This window comes from Ceratotherium simum, chromosome 35 (genome assembly GCF_057802395.1).
Source record: "Ceratotherium simum simum isolate JZ-2026a chromosome 35, ASM5780239v1, whole genome shotgun sequence".
Taxonomy (NCBI): Eukaryota; Metazoa; Chordata; class Mammalia; order Perissodactyla; family Rhinocerotidae; genus Ceratotherium; species Ceratotherium simum.
In genome coordinates, this window is record NC_141934.1 from 12032158 (window position 1) to 12057173 (window position 25016).

The following is a 25016-nucleotide window of genomic DNA, read 5'->3' on the forward strand; positions in this document are numbered from 1 at the left end:
GCTCCAGAATGCAGATCTCTGACTCCTGGTTGGGTGGTGCTTCTACTAATCCATGCCAAGGAATTACATTAGGTCAGATTGAGGTGCCTGGATCCAGCTGAGCCCCCAAGGGCAGTATGAGGGATCCCCACTCATCTCGTGCTCTTTGAGATTAGAGAGGCTCTCTGAATGCCCGGCTCTCTTTTTTAACCCTTCAAGTACAGAGTGCCCATGAGAATGTCTGCAGGTCTTTGGAAACTCTTTATCTTGTTTACTATCGCAGATGAACAAGCCTAACCTTTTCTCTCTCACTGCAAGGGAGGGACGTCATTTCCACCCATTTTGCAAATATTGAGTGATCAGTGTACCGTAGGCAATACAGCCCAGCACAAGGACTATTAAGGAAAATTTGTTGAATAAATGAAGGAATCAATGTGCTGAATTGGTGAATGAATGAAAGATCACAGAGAGTGTAAGTTCCTTGAGGGCTGGCACTGTTGAGTTTTGTTCCTGTGCCTGGAGCAAAGCCTGCCACTCATGAAATATTTGTGGCTTGTAGTTGAATCAGTGAATTTCCCGCAGCCCATGGGAAAGCCAGACCTGTAAACAAAACTAAGAATAGTGCAGCCTCCTTACTATAGCAGGGGTGCCAGCCTGGAGCCGTGGAAGCATGGCCCAGGGAGAGGAGGGAAGCAGAGAGGCATCAGGGAAGGGGTCCCAGAAGAGGGTACAGGGTATTGGGGAGGGAGGGAGCCAGTGAAGACAGCCTGACTCAGGGGAATTCTGGGCCTAGTTCCAACCACAGAAAAGAGGTCCAAGAAGGAGAAAAGCAATTTACAGACCAATATGGACAGCATGAATCCATTTTGTAAGAATTCAAAGCATATATGCTCAAATTGAGGGTCATTCTAGAAAGTATGGGCCAGCACTCTTCCAAAATGTCAGTGTCAGGAACAACCAAGGCCAAGGAACTGTTCTATCACGGAGCTTCTCTGACCCTCAGTTTCCTCATCTGAAAAACAGGACTAATTTTCCGAATTACTAGCCCCTCGAAGTTCTTTGTGACAATCTAATACCTTAGGGGGTATCCTCTGCCACGTGCTATGCATAAGTAAATGACTATTTTTATCACTACTTAAAATAAAACTACCCCAGGACCCAAAAGAATTAATTTGTTTTTGGCCAAACATCATTAACTGATTGTCCAAGTTTAAGCTTTATGGAAATAGCGGGCATATAATTTGTGAATATACACACACTCAGCTACATCTGCATAATTCTCTGCAATTCTGCTCAGGATGTATTTCCCCACAAGCACAAGTGAACAAAGCACCAACATATTATCGTCGTAAGTGAAGTCAGTAACATCGCTGTCAGCAGACCCTGTTGGCGTTCTCTCGTCCGTCCCTATGAAGTCTGGGATGGTTATTGAGGGTTCTCTTAAAGTGACACATTTATTTGGCCCATTAAAGAGAATCAACTAAATTTTTTTTTTTCTAGAAATGAAGGTGGGTGAGACCAAACCGGTTTGCTTTGTGTAGACCCCAATCAAGCCTACAGGCAGCGGCCTAGGAATTCACCGCTCCCAGCCCTGGTCCCTTGGAGAGAGCTGTCTCCTGCCTGGAAGTCATCCGGGAAACATGAGAGAGAGGAAAGGAGAGAAGAAAGGATTTGCATTTTTGAGTCAGACCTGAGTTTGAAGAATGGTTAGATGTTAAGTTCTCTGAGGGCAAGGATATGTTTTATTCATCTCTGTATCTCTAGCACCTACCAAGAGCCTGGTACAGAGTAGAAAGTCTTGAAGGAAGAGAAAGTCAGTCTTGAAAGAATGCACGAATCCTAATCCACCCCCATTTAGCCATCTGGGCCCCAGCTTCCTTACCTATAATCAAATGGCTATAATAGTCACTTTGGAAGGTTCTGGTTAAGATTAAGATTAAGCGAGATACTAAAATGCAGCTATAGGAGGGATAGAATCCCTCCTATAGTGCATTACAGGAGGTTGTTTCCTTCTCAGCCTTTCCAGGGTTCTACTTTCTCTGGAAACAGGGAAGGGGCATAGTGTAGAGACAGAGAGATAAGACCCAGACATTGACCCCTGGAAGCCCCTAACAGCAAGAGGGCTCACAGGGGACCAGGCCACGCCTATGTGGTTCCTTGTCTGGGTCTTGTGGCTGATCTGAGATAAAACTTGGTCATAAAACACCAGCCAGTGAGTGATGGATTCACCCACCCAGACCTCTGCCTTCTACTTAGAACCTCAACTGTATTAAACAAGATAATAAAATACCTTAAATTGGGAAGCAGAGTTTAGACACAGCTGCTGTAAAGCAACATTCCTCTCTGAACTCCCACAAAATGTTTTATCTGTGGGATTCATGCAATTGTGAATTTTCTTCCAGCTGGTTATTATATGCCAAGTCCCTCTTCCTCTATCAAGACTCCTGAGAAAGGTCATCCATTCATTTATTCATAGTAGTATCTATATTGGGTACCTAATTTGTGTCAGGCACTATGCTAAGCTCTTGATGGAAAATTCCTTATTTGCACCTCTTATCTCTAGATTAAAAAGGTACAGTTACTTCCCCTGCCCGTATTTTTTCTGTAAAGCACAAACAACTTGCCCAAGGTTATGCAGCTAGTAAGTGAAAGCTAGGATTCAGACTCAGGCCTTTGTGACCCTAAATTCTGAGCTCTTGGCCACTGCCATATGCCCAAGGAGCACCTGCTGACTGCCTGATGTGCCAGGCTCCGAGCTAAATGTTGGTGACACGGACATGAGGAGTTCTTAGTCTGTGAAGAAGACAACCACGCATTGGCACGATAACAATAAGCATTTCCCGCACTAAGTAAGAATGATTACATGTCAGCATTCATTCATTCAGCAACTCTGCATTTATTGAGCTTCTTTTATCTGGGAGATGTACTTTGAGAGGTGGGGATGGAGCGAGAAATGTGACATATTCCCTGCCTTGCAGGACCTCATTGTCTAGAAGGGGAGCAAGGCTTTCAAACACTTGCATCTATGGGAAAGTGATTAATGATGATTATAATTCATTTGTTCCTGCAGCCCCTAACTGGACACCTGCTATGTTCTAGCACGATTCTAGGTACTGGGCTTGAAATAACTCCATGTTATTATATGTTACTATAATTATTGAGCTCCTACAATGTACCAACCACTCTTCTATGAGTGTTACAGGTCAGCTCATGACTCCTCACTATGATACTATGATGTGGGTCCCTTTATCATTCTCGTTTCACAGTTCACGAAATTGAGGCCTAGAGAGGTACATAATTTGCCTAAGCTTACACATTTGGGTTAACAAGAGAGGTCTGAGGCTTTCTTAAAACAACAAAATGTTGTTTTTAACCCCAATTGAAATAAAAGTATGCAAATTAGCTCCAGCACATCATTTTTTATTTAAGCCATAAATTAGGCAAATTTCCCTTCCTAAAGCCCTGGAAAACTCGGCCTGATTTCACATATTTTGCATTAATTTCCAAGGCAGTTGGCCCCAAATTAGCTTTACAACTTGGTAAACCTGCTTTAAAGGGGGGCATGGAGGTGGAGGCCTGATCAGAAGTCTTTAGGAAATAAGAAGTCAGTTGGAAGAGGTCTGTCCTTCTCCGTTTGCTAATCACTTTACAGTTTAGCAGGGCACTTCCATATCCAGGGCTGCCACATACAGTTGCATAGGTTGTGCACTGCTTAACTTCAAGGGGGGCCAGTCACATTCACTGCAGTATGAATAGCTCCTCTTGGAGCTGCGCAGGGAGGTGGCTGTGTGCATTGCATTCTCACAATCCGCCCTGTGGAGGGAGGCAGAGGAAGTCTTATGTTCTCATTGTGCAGATGGAAACTGAGGCTTGACTTGATTTGGTGACTTCCTCCAGCATCACACAACACACAAATGGCTAAGTCGGGATCCACATTCAGTCCTGCCTCAGTCCCAACCCAGTGCTGAATCCACCATTCTCAGAAAGTTCACTCTGAGTACATTCTCTTAAACGCCTCCTCCCCGTTTCTATAATATTAAAGCTTTGGAGAAATCACAGCCTTATACACTAGCTTGCTACTAAAACCATGCACAGAACCACATGTTTGAAAAAGCACATCCTGTTTTCCCACTGAGCTCCATCGTTACCCCTAAATGCATTGTTGTCATTCCACACGAACCTTTGATAAGGAGGGGGAGGGCTCCTGGGACCCTATGTTGAAGATTCTCTTCACTTTCCATCCTAGCCTGATTTTCAAAGAGAATAGATCCCCTTGAAATGCCTAATTACACCAGTTTCTGAGGACCTCTCTCATAAACTCCTACCGTAAATTACTTTTCCCTAAATCAAATTTACTCAAATGATGTGAAGATTGTACATTTTCTGCAAATGCTTTTGTGCCCTGTGCCCCCCAAATTGGGGTCATTCATGGCCAAAGAGTGCGTTTAGTTCATTCATTCACGCACTTATCAAAACAAAACAGCTGAGAATAGAGCGATAATAAGAGTCAACCCCTGACCTAAAGGATCTCACTGCTCAGTGAGGGAGGGAGACGAGTCAGCAGACAGTCACAACACACTGTGATTCTTCCGAGGTCTCTCGGATACATTTATCAGTGAGGCCACAGCTGGAAGAATGTGGATGTGCCAGCAAAAGTGTTCTAGAGCCACGTCCTAGCAACTAGAAGGGTTGAGAATGCAACTCTGGAAGCCAGCAGAGCAAGCACATGAAATGTCATTAGCGATGATTGCTTAACCCCAGTATAGCCCTGAGGGGTCCTGCGTTGTGCCCCACGCATGCTTAAGCACACCAGCCACAGATGATTGGATTGAACAGGAACAGCCAACCTGTCAGCCTGAGCAGGACAAGCTATATTCCTCTTAGGAATCTGAATCAGGAACCACGAACAGGCTGAGTATTAGGAGGTATGTCTGGACTGCCGAGATCTGGAGCAGCATTGTCCGGTTGAACTTTCTGTCAAGATGGAAATTTACTCTCTCCATGCTGTCCAATATGGCAGCCACTTGCCACACATGGCTGTTGAGTACTTGAAATGTGGCTAGTGTCTAATTCTGATTTAATTTAATGTTAATTAATTCAAATTTAAGATTGAATAGCCACTTGTGACCAGTGGCTACCATATGAGTGCGCGTGTAGAGTCTGAACTGGAGAAGCCATAATGCTCCACGTGTAAGGCGAGGTGAAGAGCGACATCTATGATAAGTGAGCAGAAGGAGGCAGGCAATAGAGAGGGAGCCAGAAGCAACAGATGCACAGAGAGAAGTAGATGCAATGAAAGAGAAACGGAGAGGGTAGCCAGTCCCTGGAACATCCTTGGCCCAATATTTGGGGTATTCTTCGAGTAAGCCTTCTTATTCTCACGCTATCCCGACTGAGACTTTGTTCTATGCAGCTGAAAGAAATGGTGGTTCCTCTCTTGGAAGCCAGCACTGATCTGAGAATTTGAGAATCAGCTCAGAGTAACAACAACACAACAGCAAATCACCATTGTCGTCACTACCATCACCCCCATCATCTTAGATTTAAGTGACTTGTCTGAGACCATACCGTTAGGTTAGAACTGGTGACTCTCTGGCTCCAGAGTCTGCATTCTTTATTATGCTACACTGCCTTGACCAGCTGGGCTCTTGGTCCTGGGCCAGTGCTCCATTTCAGCATCCCAAACTCACTGATTTATGAGGCTAAGCTTTGGCATACGCCTACCCTCAAATTGAGAATGGGGGAGACTAGACAAGGAAACTGTCATCCAGAGGCTCATATCCACCTCTTTTCCCTCTAAGACTTGTCCCAAGCTCCAGACCCCATCTATTAGGCTGTATCCACTCACCTTGCTCTAACCTGCAGCCCCTGGATCATCCCTGGTATTCAGCTACTTGCCTAAGGCTGGCCCTGACCATATCATCTATGCCCACGTGATCCTTCCCTGGCTCTCCACGCCCCATACTCCTGCTGGGTTTCTCAATCAGCCGCTCTCTATGACCCAGGGTGAGAGCAAGGAAGCACAAGAAGGGCACCTGGCCTGGGACCCGTGCCTCCCTGAGCCTCCATGGTTTACTCTTGCTTGCTTGACTCGAGCCATCTGCTTGGATGGCACCATTCCCAGGTGCAAGCTGGTCTGCTGGTACCTAGAAGATTCAGGTGCCAAGTCAGCAGGGAAGGGAACTATGACTGGATTTCAGCTTCTACTAAAGCTCCTTTTATTCAGTCACTCTGCCATGGCCACATAATGTAAATACCCAATTCGGGTAACGGAAGCCATTGGCTTAATTGAGACAGATGCCCTTAAGGCTTTCTCATTGCCACATCTCCTTGGGTCTCAGAACATACACTGGAGCAGAGCGGGGATTCCATTGTTCTTCAAAGAGGGGGAAAGTTACTCTAGAATGAGAGTCAGAAGTCAAGAGTCAGGTTTGAGTCCTGGCTCTGCCACTCACTTGCAGTGGGACCTGGAATGAGTTCCTTCCCGTCTTTGGGTCTCTTTCCTCAATAAAATGAAAATATCAGGGAGAGGATTGAGGCAGGCGGGGAGCCTGAAGAACTGCTATGATCTGATTAATATTACAGACCCCAGGAAGGGTCCCTTGTTAAATTTTTTTGCAGAGCATGTCTATACCAAGCCCCTCCTCTATCACACGATCCCTGGGAAGAGGGCAGAGCACAGACCGTCCCCTCTATGCAAGACCCAATGCCAGCTCAGGGTGACAGACGGCTTGTCCAAGGTCATGCATCTAACAGAAAGCAATAGACAAACTCAGGTTGTTCTAACTCTAAAGCCTGGGTTTTCATCCAGGGACAAATGGATGAAGAAGATGTGGTATATATACACAATGGAATAGTACTCAGCCATAAAAAAGATGAAATCTTGCCATTTGCAACCACATGGATGGATCTTGACGGTATTATGCTAAGCAAAATAAGTCAGAGGGAGAAAGTCAAATACCATATGATCTCACTCATAAATAGAAGATAAAAACAACAAAAAACTAACAGATAGAGATAGAGATTGGATTGGTGGTCACCTGAGGGGCAGGGGGGAGGGAGGAGGGCAAAAAGGATTAGGCACATGTGTGTGGTGACGGATTGTAATTAGTCTTTGGGTGGTGAACATGATGTACTCTACACAGAAATCAAAATATTATGATGTACACTTGAAATTTATATAATGTTATAATCTAGTGTTACCTCAATAAAAAGAAATAAAGCCTGGATTTTTATTCACTTTGCTATACTTTCCTAGTTTTCAGCTGGGCATTTGCTGTTTTCGCAGCTGCCAGGGAGCCAAGAGAAGACAGATTCTACAACAACAAGTGTTGTGTCTAGAAAGTTTCTACTTTGAAATGAGCTAAGCCACAGGCTAAAGAATTGCAGCCAATATTCCCTTTGGAAAGAAAGATGGCTTCAGCACGGACCCATGGAATGGCCTGTCGTGTGGCTCTGCGGTTGCACAAAGCTGTTTTTTTTTTTCACTTTACAAAGTGTATTTCTTCCCATCCTCATCTTTTAATCTTTCTTTCTCCTCTTCCTCTTTGTAGAATTCTTCAGTGATTTCACATCTATTATCTCTGATCTTCCTCATAGCAATCTCATGAGTTAGGACACTATTATTATTCCCATTTTTCAGATGAGGCTCCTACAGGCTGCCTAAGACCACACAGATGTAGGAGAAAGAGTCAGGAATTAAATTCAGCTCTTAGGACTCTGAGTCCACCTCCCGACAACCAAGATTAAGATGAAAGGTAATTTAGCACAATTTTACAAACGGATTGAGCACATACACTTGGTTAGATACAGGCTAAGAGACATATGGATGAGTAAGATCCAGTTGAGAGTTTCAAAGAGTTAATTGTCCAGTGGGAGGGAGGCATGTAAACTGGTAACTCATGCATTATGAGTGCATGAATTACCCATAATAGAGGGATAAAATATGATGGGAGGCCCAGAAAATCTTTCATAACTGGCATAGAGAGGAGAGAGGCAAGGGAAGGTCTCAAAGAAAAAGACAATTAAGGACTAGGTTGTGAAGGATGAATAGAAGTTTACCAGGTAAATAATAGTAGCAATTATAGAAAATTTTTATAGAGAGCTTGCAATGGGCTGCACACATCTACACACATTGACTCTCCTTAACAATCTTGCAAGGGAGACATGGACCCTCCTATTCTACATATCAGGCCAAAATAGGTTCAGAGAACTAAAGTCAATAGCTCGAGATCATGCTGCTAAAATCAGCCAGCTGGGAATTTAATCTAGTCCTCTCTGAACTCCTTCAGCTATACAACCTCCTAGGATGACATTCCAGGTTGAAGGAACAGCGTGAGGAAGACAAGAAGAACACTACACCCAGAGGCCATCACAGTGGGCATGGAAGGTCGGGATGAACTGTTTTTCCTCTTTTCGAGCTGACTTGAGACACTTGGCATTTGCCACTGGGCGAGAAAACATCTCCCCTCCCGGCGTCCAGGCAAACCACCTTGATTTCTGAGCCTGTCTCATCTCTCCATTTCGCCATTGCTATGTGTATCTAGCGTCTAGAACAAGTCTGGGCTTTGGAGTCAAACAGTCCAGGGTTTGAATCCTGACTCCATCACTTGTTGCCCAAGACAGCTTGAGCAAGTGTCTGAACCTTTCTAAGACTCAGTTTCCTCATCTGCAATGTCTAGTTAGTGATATCACGTGAAAGGTTTGGGTGAGGATCAAATGAGTGAATGTAGGGTAAGCACAGGGACAGCCCTCTGGCACACAGTAGGCTCACGCTAAACGGCAAATAGCAGTGCTCTATCTTGTCAATCTCTCATAACAAGCCCAGGAGGAAACGCATGGGGGTGTTTGGGGTCTTCAGCCTTCCATGCAAGCACCTGCCTCCCTGAAGCTAGATTTTCTGGTATGCATGAAGCATCTTGCCTCCCTTGTCTCATCCCATCAGCCTAAGAGTCTTGCCTGGGCCCCATCTGGGGCTGTCAACCCTGTCAGCCCTGTGAGGACAGGTTTGTGTATGTGGTAGTGATTATTGTGAACCATTTCACAGATAGGAAAATTGAGGCTCATGGCTAGGAGATGGTTGAGCTGACTTAGGTCCTGAACCTTGGGGCTTACAGAAACGAATTTTCTACACCGCGAGTTCTCCATTAATGGTTGGATGGCCTGGGAACATGAGAAATTACAAACCAACAGGCAGAATTTCAAAGCCAACCAACAAACCAGCCATATTGCTCATCTTCTTGCATGAAGTCTTCTCTTTTCCTTGGCTGGGAAGAATAATCCCTATGCTCATTTTTCTGAGTGCTATTAAGGACTCAGGAAAATCCCAGTTGATTTTGGTCTCTGTCCTGTCAGCCTTTGGGGTTCGGTGAGCTGGAGTTTGGACCTGCCAAGCTTGACTGCACGCTAATGGGGAAGACATCTTTTGCACACATTTCATTTGGAAATACAGCAGGATCCAGCCTGGAAGGCACTCTGCCCAGCAGTCAAGCTTACATACTCAGCAGTCAGACTACCTGGAGCAAACCTTCCCTCTGACACTTCCAGGCTGACAACCTTAAGCTTCCTGAACTGATAACAGCCTCTCTAAGCCTTGGTTTCTTCATCTATGAAATGGAGAGAAATTGCGAACATTAAATAAAATAACCCACGTAAGCCCCTGACATCTATTAAGTGCTCATTAGATATGATTATGAATTAGTTGCCTCCACATAAATTGTAACCCATTTCACTTTATGATTCACATCAATTTGACCAGTTTTACTTGAGGGCTTACTGTGTGCCAGGAACTGTGGTGGTATAAGGTACACATCCAACACGCATCTGGCAAATATTTATTGGCCCCTCTGACGTCTCAGCAGAATCTGCAGATGAACTCGGAGAATGCAGGATACAAAAGGCAGCAGTGGGGCATGCTCTTAAAAGATTCTGGCTCAGGCCTTGGTTTGATGCCAGATTGCATCCATTTCTTGGCTTTGTGACTCTCAACACCCTGCTTAACCTCTCTGTGCCTCAATTTCCCCAATCCGTAAAATGGGGATAATAACTACATCTGTCTCATGGAGCTGTGGTGAGGATTCTCTCAACAAATCTATATAAACCACTTATCACAAGGCTTGGAACAAAATCAACACTCAATAAATGCTGTTTTCATTAAGACATGGTCGGGGCCATGTTCTAGTAAATTACATCACGCAAGTCCACTGACCTTCTCCCAACTCATCATCCTTATATCCTCCCCTAAAGGCATCCTTATATCCTCCCCTGTTCTCTCCCCTACCTCCTACCTTCACCACCATCAAAGAGCTGCTTCTGAGGAACTACAGTAACCAGAAGATTATGCAAATATGCAAATCCAGTCAAGCAGTGTTTACCCAAGATTGTGCTCTCTGTCTCTCTTCAGCAGTGGGGCCTGGCTGTCTTCCGAGAGGATTCCTTTGGTGTCATCACAACCTCTAGTGGACAACAGCGAACACCGCGGCTCACAGGCCTTTGTTCCAGCTCTCATCTACTGAGCCCACGGAGCCCAGGGGAGCGCAAGGAGGATGGGCAGGTCCGATGATCTTTTCACGTGCGAGCGTCTGTGCCTACCTCCCTTCCCCTCCCACTCACTCTCTCCAATTCCATGGGTGTGTGATGTGCTCTGAAAGTGAAGCCTTCTTCAGGATCTACACTACCCCGCTCTAGAAAACTCCTGTCTGTCTGGTGGTACCTGTCACATCCCTTTAGGGCCAGTTCAAATGCTACGTGCTCAAGGAAGCCTTCACTGATGACCTCTGGAGAGAATTAAAGACACCCACCTGTGGGATCCCACAGCACTCTGATATCCCCCTCCCAAGGCAGGTATCACACGGCATGGGCTGGTGGTTTGCCAGCAGATCTCTCTTGGCAGGCTGCCATTACTGGGACAAGAACCTTATATTACTCTGTGTCTCCAGCACCCAACACGGGGCCTGCTGCACGCAGAGAAAGTGCTTAGTAAATGTTAAATGAATGAATGAATGGATGAATAAGTGTCTTTTCCAGAAGACTCTCTCCTTATGTCTTCTTTCCATCCATTAACCTACCATCCCACATCTCTGGTACCATGAATTCTGCTTCCTGATGGTAATATAGAGGTTCGAAGAGATACGTATGAGAGTTTGGAAAGGAAGGGAGTCTGCACCAGGGGATGACAAATTCCCACCCGCCACAGGCAACATATAGGTAACTGGGGCTGCTCACTACCCCACCCCCAGCCCCTCTACTTTGGCCTAAATTATCTGGATATTTATGCCAACATCCGCTTCACACGGACTTCAGGGATTTGCTCTCTTGGCGCCTACTGATAGGGACAATTTGCTCCTTGGAAAGCAGGGAAGAAATGGGAGTAAACATCACTTGAGCATCTACTATGTGTCAGGCACTTTACAACTGAGTGTTATGTGATCATTGCAATCATCCTTCCAGGCTGGGACCATCAATCCCCGCCACCCCATTCCACGGATGGGGAAATGGAGGCTCAGAGAAGATAGTCCTGCTGAAGGTCACACATTCACAAACAATAGAGCTGGACCCAGGTTGCTCTGATGCCAAAGCCACAATACTTCTTTTCTGGAACCCTATACATCTAATTCCAGCGCCCAGCTCAGTCAAACTCCCCAGAACAGTCTCCCCATGGCCTCGTTGGTGTTTTGCAATTTGACTGCATGAAAGAAGCCACAAACTGGTATAAAAATAGCAGGTGGACTCTGCATTCTAACGATGCCTTTCTTGGAGCTCTCTTCTGCCCTCTTTCAACCTTTCCTTTTTTCACTGCATATGTCAAGTGTCAGCAATGATTCTCTCTGAGAAATAGGAATCAATTGTAGTAAGCAGAGAGGGGGAGGGTAGAGGTGGTGACAAGGCCACCTGCAGGCTGATGAGGGCTTCATTCTGCTGACGTTTGGCATTGCACACACCAGGAGGTTCCAAAGGTCAGAATTTGCCTCTCTCCTGCCCTCAATCACCAACTCTAGCTTTGAGCGCCCCTAGTGGAGGTCTACACCACTGGCGTGCTGCAGAAATTGTGGGCCAAATATTAGGACCATTCAATTGAGCCCTACTGAATGAATAGCTTTTTGAATAGCAGGAATGAGCTTGTGAGCAAAGCCAGAAGACAAGCCACTCTGATCAGAAAACATTCTTTTGCCTTGGAAGAGAAAGGAAAGGAATATACCATTATTTTCCTAGGGTCTAACTGAGCCACGTGAATACAAGAATCCTTCAAGCTTGGATAAGGTGGCCCCTGGCAGGGGTGGCCAAAACTACATGAAAAAGAATGCTGATTCATAATGAAAATAGTCTTTAAGTGAATCTAACAACAATGCACATTAGAGGAAGCAGCAAATTTAAGTCTTATTGAGCAATATCAAATTCGCTTTATTAATTCAGGAGAAAAAGAAAAGAAATTACACTCAGGCTCTGCAGTCTTAACACGTAGTTACAATTATTCCCCATGTGCATATCTCAGACAATAAGAAGCCTCTTCAAAAACAAGTTATACTTTATACTTATTCATGCCTTCCAGCAAAATGGCCCAGAGAATCATGTGACCCGCATAAGAATGTAGCAACAAGTCCCTTTCAAGTATTTACAAATCCGCTTACTGCACTGTAAAGAGGCCTAGCTTTCGACACTAGATGAATGGTTTTCCCTCTGACATTCGTGGAAGTTGGGCTTCACGTTAAAAATAGAATTTATTGTAGAAGGTCCATTGTTTCCAAATGCACCACCAGAATTGGCAATGTTCATTGGCTACCCTCAGTCCCTCCTTATGACTCAGAGTCTTGGAGTCAGAACCACACGACTATTAATGAGCCTTCTGAAGTACTACGTCAGTTGACTTTAATTTGGCGGTGATCTAAAGTTAATTAAAAATATATGCTGGATAGCCATAGTGTCGAGCAGTTGGAAAAATAATACAAAATGCCTTACAAATTAAAACGCATACACGCATTCGGCGTCTGAAGCCAGTGGAGGAAGCAGGATATGACTCCTTGTCTTGGATGACAATTCAATATGTGCCGTTAAGACATTTTTCCTGGAGGGTGGTGTTTTGGAGAGTGTGGCCTCAGAGGCAGAATCACTTTAGAAATGCCAGCAAGTCGCTGGGTAGCTTTGGGTTCTTTTTGTGTGTTAGTCACATCACAGATTCAAAACGGGGGTGAGGGAGGAAGATCTGGACTCCAAGGCCACCAAGCCATTGTTGGAAAGAGACAGCTAATTAAGAAAGGGCATGCTGTGGTGGAAACGATTTATGTAAATCAATTCTCTGCCCCCATCTTTCCCAGAGAAATTGTCCAGACCTAGTGTAAATTGTGAATATTATTGCCTCATAAAAGGGGGATTCTTTAACGATATGCTTTGTTAAACAAAAGGTGATGAATTATTTCCTCCGCTCTGCACTCCCGGCTCCACATTTAAGGAGCAGGAGGTGGGGGGAAAATGCCTGATTTATGCTGAGGAGGGCACTCCAGGCCGTGGGGAAGAGTTGAAGGGAAGGGGACCCAGGACTACGGCCCACGGAGCCAAGCTGTCCGCAGCCTTTGGTGCTGAAAGCAGATGTGAGCACCAGGGGTCCAGAACTCCAGAGGGAGAAGGGGCACCACCTGCCCCCCAACTCCAGGTCACGATGCTCCAAACGAGAGAGAGGGCGTTCCAGATGGGCAGAGCGCGCGCCCTCCGACTATCTTCAGCCTGGGAAGACCCTGCCACTGCCTGCTTCTTCCCACGTGAGGAGCGCGTTTCTGGGAACAAGAGCTGGACCCTTCAGAAGGCGAGATGGGGTGGTCTACCAGTGCTCCAGTCCACTCTTGGATCTCCCACTGGCCTGCTGAGACCCTCGAAGCTCTTGGGGTTAGCTCTGGGTGAGTTAGGTGCTGTACTCCTCTCTATACCCCCCAGCCCCCATCACAACTTTTTTTGGGGACCTCAGCGGGATGGAGACCAGGGTGCGGCTCCAGGTCTGGGAAGGAGGAGCTGCCACCTTCCGCTAAACTCGGACCCTTCTTCCCGACCGGCAAGCACATGGTGGGTGAAACTAGCACCCCCCCACACACACACAAATTCATAATAGTGTTAAAAGATGCTAGGCTGTTAGGGCGAGAAAGAAGAGGGGAGTCCTCTCAGGTTCCTAACTATGACCTTACATCTCTCCCTCCCCCGCCAAGTTCTGAGCCCCCTCCACTGGCCTCAAGGCGAAAGCCACACCCAGTTCGGCTTCCAGACACTTGCTTGGGATCGGTCCAGGGACCCAGTCCCTATGGGCAGCCTAAACCTAAAGGAGGCACAGGGTCCTAGCGTGGGAGGGAGCGGCACTACGACGCCCCCGGACGCACTGTTTGAGTCTAGTCTTCAGTTGCGGGGCGAGTCAGCTGCCCCCTTTCTCGTCCTCTCCTCGAGAGGGTGAGAATTATCTGGCACCCAGCCCCGGGTGCGGTTGCAGAGAGCTCCGGGAATCTGGGGTTTGGAGGCGACCCCACTCCAAGGAGATTCTCTGGGGCTGCAAAGGGGAATCAGCCCCACAGCCGGGAAGACAGAAAGGGAGCCCGCAGCCTAAGCAGGGAAGCGCCCGAGTCCTTCAGACATATCCCCGCCTCCACACTTCCATCAGCCCGGGCCAAGGGGACGCGGTTCCCAGCCCCAAATTTGGGCGGCCGCCCCCGCTGCCCATCCCGGCGGGGTCAGCCACGACCCCCAGACGCCCCGCGCTCGCTGCAACTTTGCCCCCTCCCCCGCCCCGCCCCCCGAGGCGCTTACCTCCCGCCAGAGCTGCCGCGGGGCTCCCCAGGAGCAGAGCGAGGAGCAGCGAGATGCCGCCGAGTCCCGCGGCGGGCGGCCGGGCCGCGGGCATCGTGGCTGCGGGGGGCGCGGAGCCGGGGGCTGCGCGGCGGGCGGACGGCGCGGGAGCCGGGGAAGGAGGGAGGCGGCGCGCGAGGAGGGGAAGGCGGGAGCGAGGGAGGGGGCCGCGGGCCAGGGCAGCCGCCGGAGCCCCCCGGGCGGACGCGCGCTCAGCCCGCGATCGCTCTGGCCGAGCTGCGCCGGGCGCGGGCGGGCGAGTGAGGAGGAGCCGGCGAGCGAGCGAGCGAACGAGCGAGGAGCGAGCGGGAGGAGGGAGGGGCTGGGGCCGAGTCTGTGCCGAGCGAGCGCAGGGAGGGCGGGGGAGGGCGGCGAGCGAGAGGGGCCGCCGCGCCCCGGTGCCAGCCGCCTCCTCTGGCCGCCGGCCCGTCGGCCCTGCAAAGTTGAACGCCAATTCCTCTAGTGTCCTGTGGCCCGAGCGGGTCCTCTTGGCGGATGCTCGCAGCAGCCCTGCGCTGGGGAGGCGAGGCCGGAGAGCGTCCCGACCATTTTCCAGACGGTGAGATGGAGGCCTCAAAACCGAGCGCAGCCTTCAGCCTGCGAACAGCCCAGAGCTTTCCAGGCTCAGCCTTCCAGATCCATCCCAATCCCAGTTCTCTCTGCTGTATTTCAACCCTCCCAGGCCCCTCTGGGTCCCAATCAGCCTTCTTCCCTGCCAGCCCTCCCGTGTTCCCAAAGTGAGTCCCCATAACCTAGAAAGTCTCAAACTCTGGATCTGATGAGAGCTGTCAGTCTCCCTAGAACAATACAAATGGCCACAAAATTGTAAATCCAATACTGGGGGGCTCCGTACCCCTCTGAAGCCCAACCCAGGACCATAAGTTAAAATTTATCCACGTTCTAATCTGAGCTCCATCTTTAACATCCTCATTATAGACAGGGCACCAGGGCTGGTCAAGGCTTCCTCTTGCTCAGCCCCTTAGCCCTGCTACGTATACCCCCTTCTCCCATCTGAGCTGGAGTTCAAGGCCCACCTTCATCTGCTGTGCTCTTGCCCAGCCCTGATATTCAGCAACTTGTCTTTTTGCCACAGATAGAGGTGGTGGGGGACAAACAATGGATGCTTGAGGACAGGCCCTGACCAAGGGCTAGGTGGAGGGCGGGCCTGTGCACACTCCCGGAGGCTGACTGTGTGGACTACCTTTGCAGACCCCGCCAGCTTCCCAGGCCTCTCGCCCCAATTTAGAAGCCCTGCCTCTCCCTCCCCCCGCTCCACCTTGCCACACTCCCTACACATTGCAGCCGGAGCAGGCAGAGGGAGCAGATGGAGAGAAGGTTGCAGGCAGCAGCAGCGGGGAGGAATATGTCCTTAGCAGAGCGGTGGAGCTGGGCGTCCCTATAAAGAATGGGTGGGGAGGGCAGGAGGGGAGAGGGAGCACTCCGGCCCATGGGTTCAGAGGACTCCCCTCCCCCAGGGCTTTCCCACTTACTCATTCATTCAGTGCTCTTTTACAGGGTACTCCCTACAGGTCCAGATCTGCATCAGGCTCTGGGGGCTACAGAGACCCCAATAAAACCCAATCTTTGGCCGCAAGAAGTTTGCATTGCTGGCAGTAAAGCCAATTGGCTTTTATAAAGGGGGAGGCTGAGGCAGGGGGTTCATAAGAGCTGATTTCTCCTCTGGAGAAGACGCAGCACCCCATGGCTTTGCTGCATTAGGCTGAGAGCTCTGTAAGAAACAGTCTTGCCTTTCTTGACCGTCACCAACCAGTCGGGACCAGCACGGTGCTAGCATGCGTAGGAGCACAATAATACTTGTTGAATGGAAACACAAATAAGCAAGGAAGATAGAGGAAAAGGAAAAGGGAGAAAGTGAGTGAGAGAAAAGCAAAGAGATAGGCCAGCCCCACACTCGGAAGCAAGGAAACTAACGTTCATGAGCGTCTATGGCTTGCAGGGTGCTATACCACACCGTGCACAGTTGCTCATTTCAATTTCCTAATGATCCTGACAGTGAGAGGTGGTTGTCTCTATCTGGCAGATAAGTTCCTGAGCCCAAAGAGGGTCACAACCTAGCTGAGGTCACTTGGCCAGGAAGTGGGGGGAGGAGGCAGATTCAATGCCAAGTCTGAGTCCAGAGCCAGAACCCATTCCCCCTCAGCACACTGCTCCCCAGGAATTTGGTGGCTGTCTCTATGCTGTGATTCGGTGGATGTCCCCTGGCACTTCAATGCCTCCTTGTTAGCAGTAGACCCCATGACTTAAAGTCCACCATCAGAGTCACTCCCTTTGAGAATGGCATTGGATCCCTACAAGGTCATTGCTTGCATACAGGTCTCTTATATGGAGGAAGTGACACTGTAAACCATTAACCCGTTCAATACATGGGCAGGGACTTAATCCCTTCGCCAGCTGAAACATGGCACAGAGAAAAGTCCTGAGAGAATGGGACACAGACATGGTGATTTGAAATTGCGATGGTGGGAATGTAAGGGGATTCTCTAAGAGCAATAGTAAGTTTTTGTTTTTGTTTTGTTTTTATTGCAAGAAGAAATACCGTGATAGGAATAGAATTCTGCAAGGGACCAGAGCAGCTTGCAGATGAAAATCTTCTCCCGTCACAGTTTTGGCACTCATATTACAGATGAGGAGACTGAGGTTCAGGGAGGCACAGTGACTTGCTCAATATCATACACTTGGTCTACGTTTTGTCCAGGCTTGTGCTCTCTCTGCCATCACAGGGTACCTCTGGTCTAGATTCTGGCATCAGGGTGGACTTCCTGCTACCCACAGCTGCCCGGGTAGAGAATCCCAGCTTCTCTGCAGAGCAGACGATGTGTGCCCACAACTCTGCCCACTTTATGTGTTACCACTTAATAAATCAGCTCTTATGCAGTTAAAATTGGTCCAGTGGAGACAAAGCGTTAGATCCTGGCTTCAATTTTTCATGCTGGGTAAGAAGCGCAAGTTATTTAACCTCTCCGAGTCCTATTTTTCTCTTCTTATCATGAGATAAAAATAACACTTATCATTGATTAACACAAGTGGGTAATAATATCCCCGGGACACAATAGCATCTATTTCATAGGGTTATAGAGAGGATACCATGAGCTGATGAACTAAAGCATTTAGCCCAGATGAGACTGTAAGGAGAACACTCAGTTTCATTCTCAAAATTTTGATATTGTGAGAGAAAGAGAGCACTGGATTAGGAGTTCTGAGTTCTGATCCCTCCTCTGCTGTATTGCTGTGTGATCTTAGCTGAGTCACCAGCCTCTCTGGGACTCTATTTCCCTATCCATCCATCCACTTATCCATCCATCCACCCTTCCATTCATCCATCCACCCATCTGTCCATCCATCCATCCAACCATCCATCCATCCATCCACTCACCCACCTACCCACTCATCCACCTATCCATCTGTCTATAAATATTGTTTAAGCATCTACTGTTTATGGAGTGGCTACTGGGTGCTAAACTCTGTACTAGGTGCTGTGGATGCAGCAGACTCCATCTCTTGCTCTCTAGAGCTGACAGTCTAGTGAAGTCTGGCAACAAGAGCACCAAATCCTTTCCAAGATTAATGTTCTATGCCAGGGGAGGCAGTATAGCAAGATGGTTAAAAGTGGGCTTTGAAAGCTGACAGACTGGAATTTGGATTGTTTCTCTCCTACTAATAGCTGTGTGACCTTGAACAACTGACTTAACCTCTCTGACACTGTTGCAATGAAAGGCTTTAAGATTTAAGATTAAATGAGACAATTCTTATAAAGTACTTAAGATAGTGCACACTGCATGTAGTAAATTCTCCATCTGTCCGTCCATCCATCCATCCATGCATCCATCCACTCTGCCATTCATCCATCCATCCACCCACCCATCCATCCATCCATCCTTCCATTCATCCATCCATCCACCCATCCACCCATCCATCCTTTCAGCAAATATTTTTTGAGTACCTTCTATGTACCAGACACTGTTTTGGGCACTGGGGATACAGTAATGAACAAGACAGACAAAGTCCCTGCTCTCTGGAGCTTACCTTATACAGGTGAGAGATAGACAGTAAAACCTTCAATAAATAAGAATTTCAGAGAGCTCTAAGTTCCATAAGGAAGATAAAACAGGATGAGTTGAGACTAAAGGAGGCAAGTTCTTTTTGAGTGGTCGGGGATGGCCTCCCAGACTACGTGACATCTAAGCAGAGAAGTGAATGTTGAGAAGGAGGTAACCAGGTGAAGTCTGGGAAAGAGCACGTTCTAGGCTGAGGACACAGGAAGCGCAGGGCTCTGAGGCTGAACCAGCGTTGTTGCAATAAATGTAGCCATTATCTTCATATTTTGTGACGCCATTTGTCTGTCTACAGAGATCATAATTAACCGGGGCTTGAATTTGAGTTCACCAGGAAGTCCGTACTCAGTAATTAACTCTCCCATCAACATACAATGTTGGAAGTTTCAATTCTCATCCACACTCCGGTCCCAGCCAAACCCAGCATCACATTTCTCCCCCAGGAACATCTGGTGTTGGGAACGTCTTTATCACTGGGGGGAAAAATGAGAGAGAAACAAATCTTTTGTCTCGGAGTAAAAATGAAATATACAAGGAGACATTTTGAAAGAGAAGGAGAGAGTAACAAGAAAAAAAAAAATAAAAAAGACCTGGCAATAGTGTAGCTCAGGAGACAAACCCACCCTGGTCTTTGAAGGGCAGGAAGAGTATCCAATCAGCGTCTCCCTCATCTGTTTTCAACTCAGTCCTCTTCACTTGAAGATGAGCCTGTGCAGCCCCGTGCAGGGAGCCTGTGGCCACCACATCACTCCGGCCAATGCTAACAAGAGAATGATCAACTGTGACACAGCCACCTCCATCCAGTGCGTCCACATTATCTGGAAAACAAGCAGTTATGCCTCTTTGGTTTTCTTGGAAATGCTCGATCTGTCTATACCACCTTCCTGGCTCTTGAGAAATGCCTGTGCACAGCAGAGATTCAACAGGGAGACAATGCCTCTATTTTCAAACTGAAAGTTTACAGAATACAAAGTGAGCCTGCAAGATGGATTTGCATTCTCCAGAGGCTTGTCTGGCGAGACGACAAGGGAAACCAGCGTGCTGTCAGAAACACGAAGGAGGCTGAAGGAGTGGGGCGAACATATAGGATCTGATGGGACCCCACAGAGATGTTCCTGCAAACCCAGCTGGGAGATTTTCCTGGGTTTGTATTTTGGGGCCTCAAAGGTGAGGGAAAAAATCAGTCGAAGATATTGTGTCTATTTATATATGCTGTTGACATATAAACTGTGACGTGTACATTTTTCAGACCAAAAAGAACAGCTTACATCTGCATAGGAGCATGAACCTGTGGGTTATTCTGACTTTCATGTTTAGGGACCCCATGAGCACCTGTGTCCTTTGAAATCAGCAGGTTTTTTGGGGTCAGACTGCCTGAGTTGTGTCAGAGCTCCCTCCCAGATGTGTCATCTTTAAACCTCAGTTTCCTTGTCTGTATAAAGCCAGGGATGGTAGCAACTACGCCCTGGAGTTTTTGTAATGGCAGGAGACGGGAAGCATGTTCAATGCTGACCTAAGTGTCCATCCCGTAGGAGGTGCTCCCAAACGAACGGGAGCAATTGTAACATATTATACATATTGTAAGTGAGAAGCACAATCCAAATGCTGTAAAAAGCTCTTCTCTAGTAGGGTTTATTAAATGTATTTATGTATGTCTAGACCCAGAAGAAAGTCCAGCTGGGGTTAAGGGTACTGAATAAGCAGAACTCCCAAGCCCATCAGGAACCCGGCTAATCTCACCCATTTTTCATGTGACTCGCCTCACTTGAAATTAACCAAGGCAGCGCTGTTCTGTTCAATTGCAGAAACGTCCTCAGCCCTTCGCCTTCCCCTCCAAGCTCACCACTCCCTTCCATACTGAATACTGAGAAGGCCAGGCTGCATCAGGTCTGACCAGCATCCTTTTTCCCCAGCTCTCCAGCCAAAGCCCAGCCTTTGTCCCCAGGAGGACAGAGGAGGGTGGGGAGAAGAGGAGTAATGTCTGAGGACACTTTGAGGCTCAGAGGGTCAGTGTTTTTCCATTACCCCACATGTTCTCCAGAAGGAAACACCACCCGGCATCAGCAGGAATGGAGGCCAAGGAATTTCCCCTTACAGACCATGGGATGGGCTTGAGTCCAGGGGCCCGAGGGACAGTGGGTAGAAGTTGCAGAGCCTGGAGACTTCCCTGCTAACTCCTGTATGCTGGCTGAAAGTCCCTTGCCCTCTATGATCTTTAATTCACCCATATGAAAAAGAAAAATAATTGAGAAAAACAATCTCTCAAAGCCCTCCTAGTTCTGAAATTCCATCATTCTATGGCATCAGCTTCTGCATCCAAGCGACGATGAGTTCCAGCACAGTTATCCCAGTGAGAATAAAAGCTGATATTTCTAAGCAGCTGCTTCGAGTTTACCATCTGACATCTCATTTAATCCTCACAACCACCCAAGGACGTTGTATTATTTTAACCCAAATTTCTACCCTAGCCTCTAGGGCCCTCTGGATCTGGACCCTCCGCCCTCTCTGACCTTACCTTGTGCTTCCCTTTCTGAAGCTCCAGTTGGACACATTCCAAACTCAGGCCTTTGCTCTAGCTGTTCCCCACCTGGAAGGCCTTTCCTCCTGATAGATACACAACTGGCTCTTTCTCATCCTTCAACGGTCAGCAGGATTGGCACCTTTTCAGAGAGAACTTCCTCACTTTTAAATCCTTCTTAGCAAGTATCAGTATCCAAAATCATCTTTCTTATTTACTTACATGTTTACAGGTATATTATCTGCATTCTCCCACTGGATTCTAAGCTCCATGAATGCCAAGACCTTTTTCAGCACAAAGCACATAGGAGATTTTCAAGGAAATCTGGTTAAATATTGAATGAATGAATGAACGAATGATCCCCACTTTGCAGATGAGTAAGCAGAGGATCAGAGGGGTGATGAAATTTGCCAACAGTCACCAGTCAGTAAGTGTGACAGAACTGGGACTCACACCCAGGGTCGTCCGACCTCCTGCTCAAGTTTATAACCACTTGGCAACCCTGCCTTTTGGATCCAGGAACAGGTGGTGCTTCCCAGCAGTGAGATCCTAAACCAGCGGGCGTTCCCCGCCAGAGACATGAGCTAAGTGCCCGTGTCTGCGTGTCTGTGAGCATTTCAAGTCGTTCCAAGAAAAGGCAATGTTAGCGGCCCCTGAAAGCCTGCCGGTCTTCATCCCTTCACTGCCATCCCCGCCTATTAAAATAATGGTATGAAAAATAAACAGCCTTTACGGACAATTTTATACAATGCCTGCCGTGTTTGTTTCTCTTACCGTTACCATGGCAGTGATGTTCTCCCGATAACTTCAAGTTTCTACATGATGGAATGGAATGGAATAAAATTGCTCAGGGGAAAATCGCCAAACAAAGGCTTTTCCTTCTCCGGATGCCCACCCCTCAGCGCTCAACAGCAGCCGAACCCTGAATTCTTAGGCACAGGATAAAAGCCGCCTCTTAACCTTAAGTTCTGCAGTGCCCATAATGTGAAGGGCAGGGGTCCCGGCAGGGGTATAAGGTCTCTGCTATCCAGCTTCCTTTCCAGCCCTTTGTCCTCCTGTCACACAGACCTGCCTGTAGGCTATCCCCCTCCGCATTGCGTCCCTCTCCCCTTGCTGTTTCACGCCACCACACATTTGCTCCTGTTATTCTGGCCCCCTTCCTTCCGCATCTCTCCTAGGCCAGCTGCTACTCATTTTTTCAAGTTGAAGCTTAGGTGTGACCCCGCAAACCCCGCCTTTCCCACCCATCCCCCAATCTGGGTGAGGCTTCTCTCCTCCCCACTCCCATGGCTTCCCGGAGCATAGCATTTATCCATAGTATGGTTACCCAGACACCAAGCTACCTGAGGGCAGGAACAATGCTTTATCCAGTGTCTAACAGTGTGCCGGGAACACAGTAGGTGCTCAGTAAATGCTCGTCGAATCAAATTAGAAAAAAAAAAAAATCAGATGGTCCTAGAGGCTGTCGAAGGGCACGGTGTCTGAGTGTATCTCACTCTTTGAGAATAACTGTGGGGGGTTTAAATCAAAGCCCTGGGCCAGCAGTGCTTCTCAGCCTTGGCTGCACCTTGGACTCTCCTGGGAGCTTTTAGAAATTCTGATGCCCAGGCTGCACTCCAAGTTAGACTCTCTGGGAGTGAGCCCAGGCATCTGTATTCTTTAAAGCACCCAAGGTCATCCCAATTGCCTTAGCCACTGGGCTTAAGGTTCCCATTCAGTGTCCTAACCCCGGTTCTGCGTGAAGGTGTGGGACCAGAGTCTCCTGGGAGCTGAACCCAAGGACCCAGAGCCATGACTGAGCCAAGACCCTTGCACTACATATTCGGCACACAGCTGGGTGCTCTCCGTGCATCACATCACAATCCTCATTTAAGCTATGAAGCTGGCATGATGCAAATGAGACCCAGAAAGTGGTGAGATTGCCCACGTTCACACGTCCGGGCAATGGCAGAGACAGGATTTGAACCCAGGTCCACCTCTGTCCAGAGCCCATCCCCTTGAGTATTTCTCGACTGTAGGTGGGTTGGGGCAGCAGGTAGGAACGGGAGATATTAGAAGTACCTGCCACTGGGGACAGAACCCACTGCAGAGGAGTTCCATCTGCCTCTCTCAGGCTTGGGGGTGAGTTTTCCCTCAGTCTCTGTGCCCTGTCTTCTGTACTTCTCCCTCTCCCTCCCTCCCTCCCTCCCTCCCTCTCTCTGTCTCTCTCCCTTTCTTTCTCTCCTTCTCCCCCAGTTCTTCCAGAGCAGTGACTAGGAGGCAGGAGCAGGGGACCAGCCAGCAGCTGGGGCTGCCCAAGTTCCCTAATTACAGCAGCCTAGGAGATGGGAGTCTGGTGACTGCAAACCAGCTTGGGAAGCCACAACCTCAGCAGTTTCAGGGCCTGAAGGAGGAGGGGCTTTACCTGGGGCCTCAGGGACACAGCAGCCCCAAAGTGATGGTTCAGGACGGGAGGGTGATGCTGGAGCTCTCCACACACCAAGTGAGTGCTGACTTGGCATTCCAATGGCTTCTACGCGCTTGCTTTCCCGCTGATGTTTACTGCGTACTTTTTAAGTGTCAGGTCCTGTCCCCACATCAGCCCTATAAACAAAGTCACCTGCAAAATGGAATTTGGAAACCAGAACAAGAAAACACACGATTCTGTTTTCCAGGTTTTGCTCAAATCTCAGTGAAGTCTCCCCTGACCAGTGGGTTTAAAATTGCAACCCTCTGTATCCCTCCCCTATATTACGTGCTCTCAGTCCTGTCTTGCTTTATTTCTCCTCATAGCATTTCTGAGCATCTGACTCCTCTATGTTTTTATTGTTTGTGTTATTTACATCTGCCTCCTCCAACTAGAATGTCAGTCTCAGGAGAGAGAGATTTTGGTCTATTTTGGTCACTCCTATATCCCCAGCACCTCTAGATATGCATTTGCCCATAATTAGCACTCATAGTACGTTTGTTGAATGAGTAAATGAGTCCACATTTTACTTAACCTCTGAATTATGCTTTTTTAGTCCATAAATCATGAAATTCATTCCCAACTTAGAATAACAGGGTGATAGAATCCAGCATGGCACCAGCATATGACGGTGGCTTAGTCATTATTGGATAACATTCATTACTCTGTATTACTTGGGACTCTTTGATGAAAAGGAGCTGATGCTGGCTAAATTCAGCCAGAAAAACATGGGAGGGCTTTATTAGAAGGATAGGAGAATCTCACAGACCAAAGAAGAGTTGAGAAAGCAGGGCTGGAGACAGCACCACAGCACTTCTAGGGATCAGGAAGCAGGGACCCTCCTCAGTCCTTTCAAGAGGGTGCACTTGGTGGGAATCACTACCCAGGTTGGGTAATGTGCCACTTTTACCAAAAGCTAAAGCCTTTTGATTGACAAGCCCACCAGGATGGCATCCAGTGAGCGGTTCTCAAAATAAAACTAAGGTGCTGATATCAAAATAAAGACGGCTGTGGATTCTGGTCCAGGAAAAACAATACATGCCCTTGATATTCGACATATCAGTTCCATTGGGCAGCCCAGTATGTGTGGAGGTTTTGTGGCTGTGAAAGAGCTATACAAAGACCCTGATGTGTTTGGTTTTCCGTGTTTCTTCCTTCCAGCCATCTGAACAGTGGGGGACCA

The 25016-nt window shown here is 47.9% G+C and overlaps 1 protein-coding gene across 1 annotated transcript in view; it reads right to left on the bottom strand.

The window, feature by feature from the left end:
* The window catches only part of SEZ6L (seizure related 6 homolog like), a 185998-nt gene extending 170653 nt beyond the window's left edge, over positions 1-15345 (bottom strand). The window contains 5 exon segments of the mRNA XM_087423616.1: positions 14758-14951; positions 14953-15000; positions 15002-15119; positions 15122-15299; positions 15301-15345. Coding sequence (XP_087279742.1) covers positions 14758-14951; positions 14953-15000; positions 15002-15119; positions 15122-15299; positions 15301-15345 — 583 coding nt within the window.
* Between the last annotated feature and the right edge of the window lie 9671 nt (positions 15346-25016).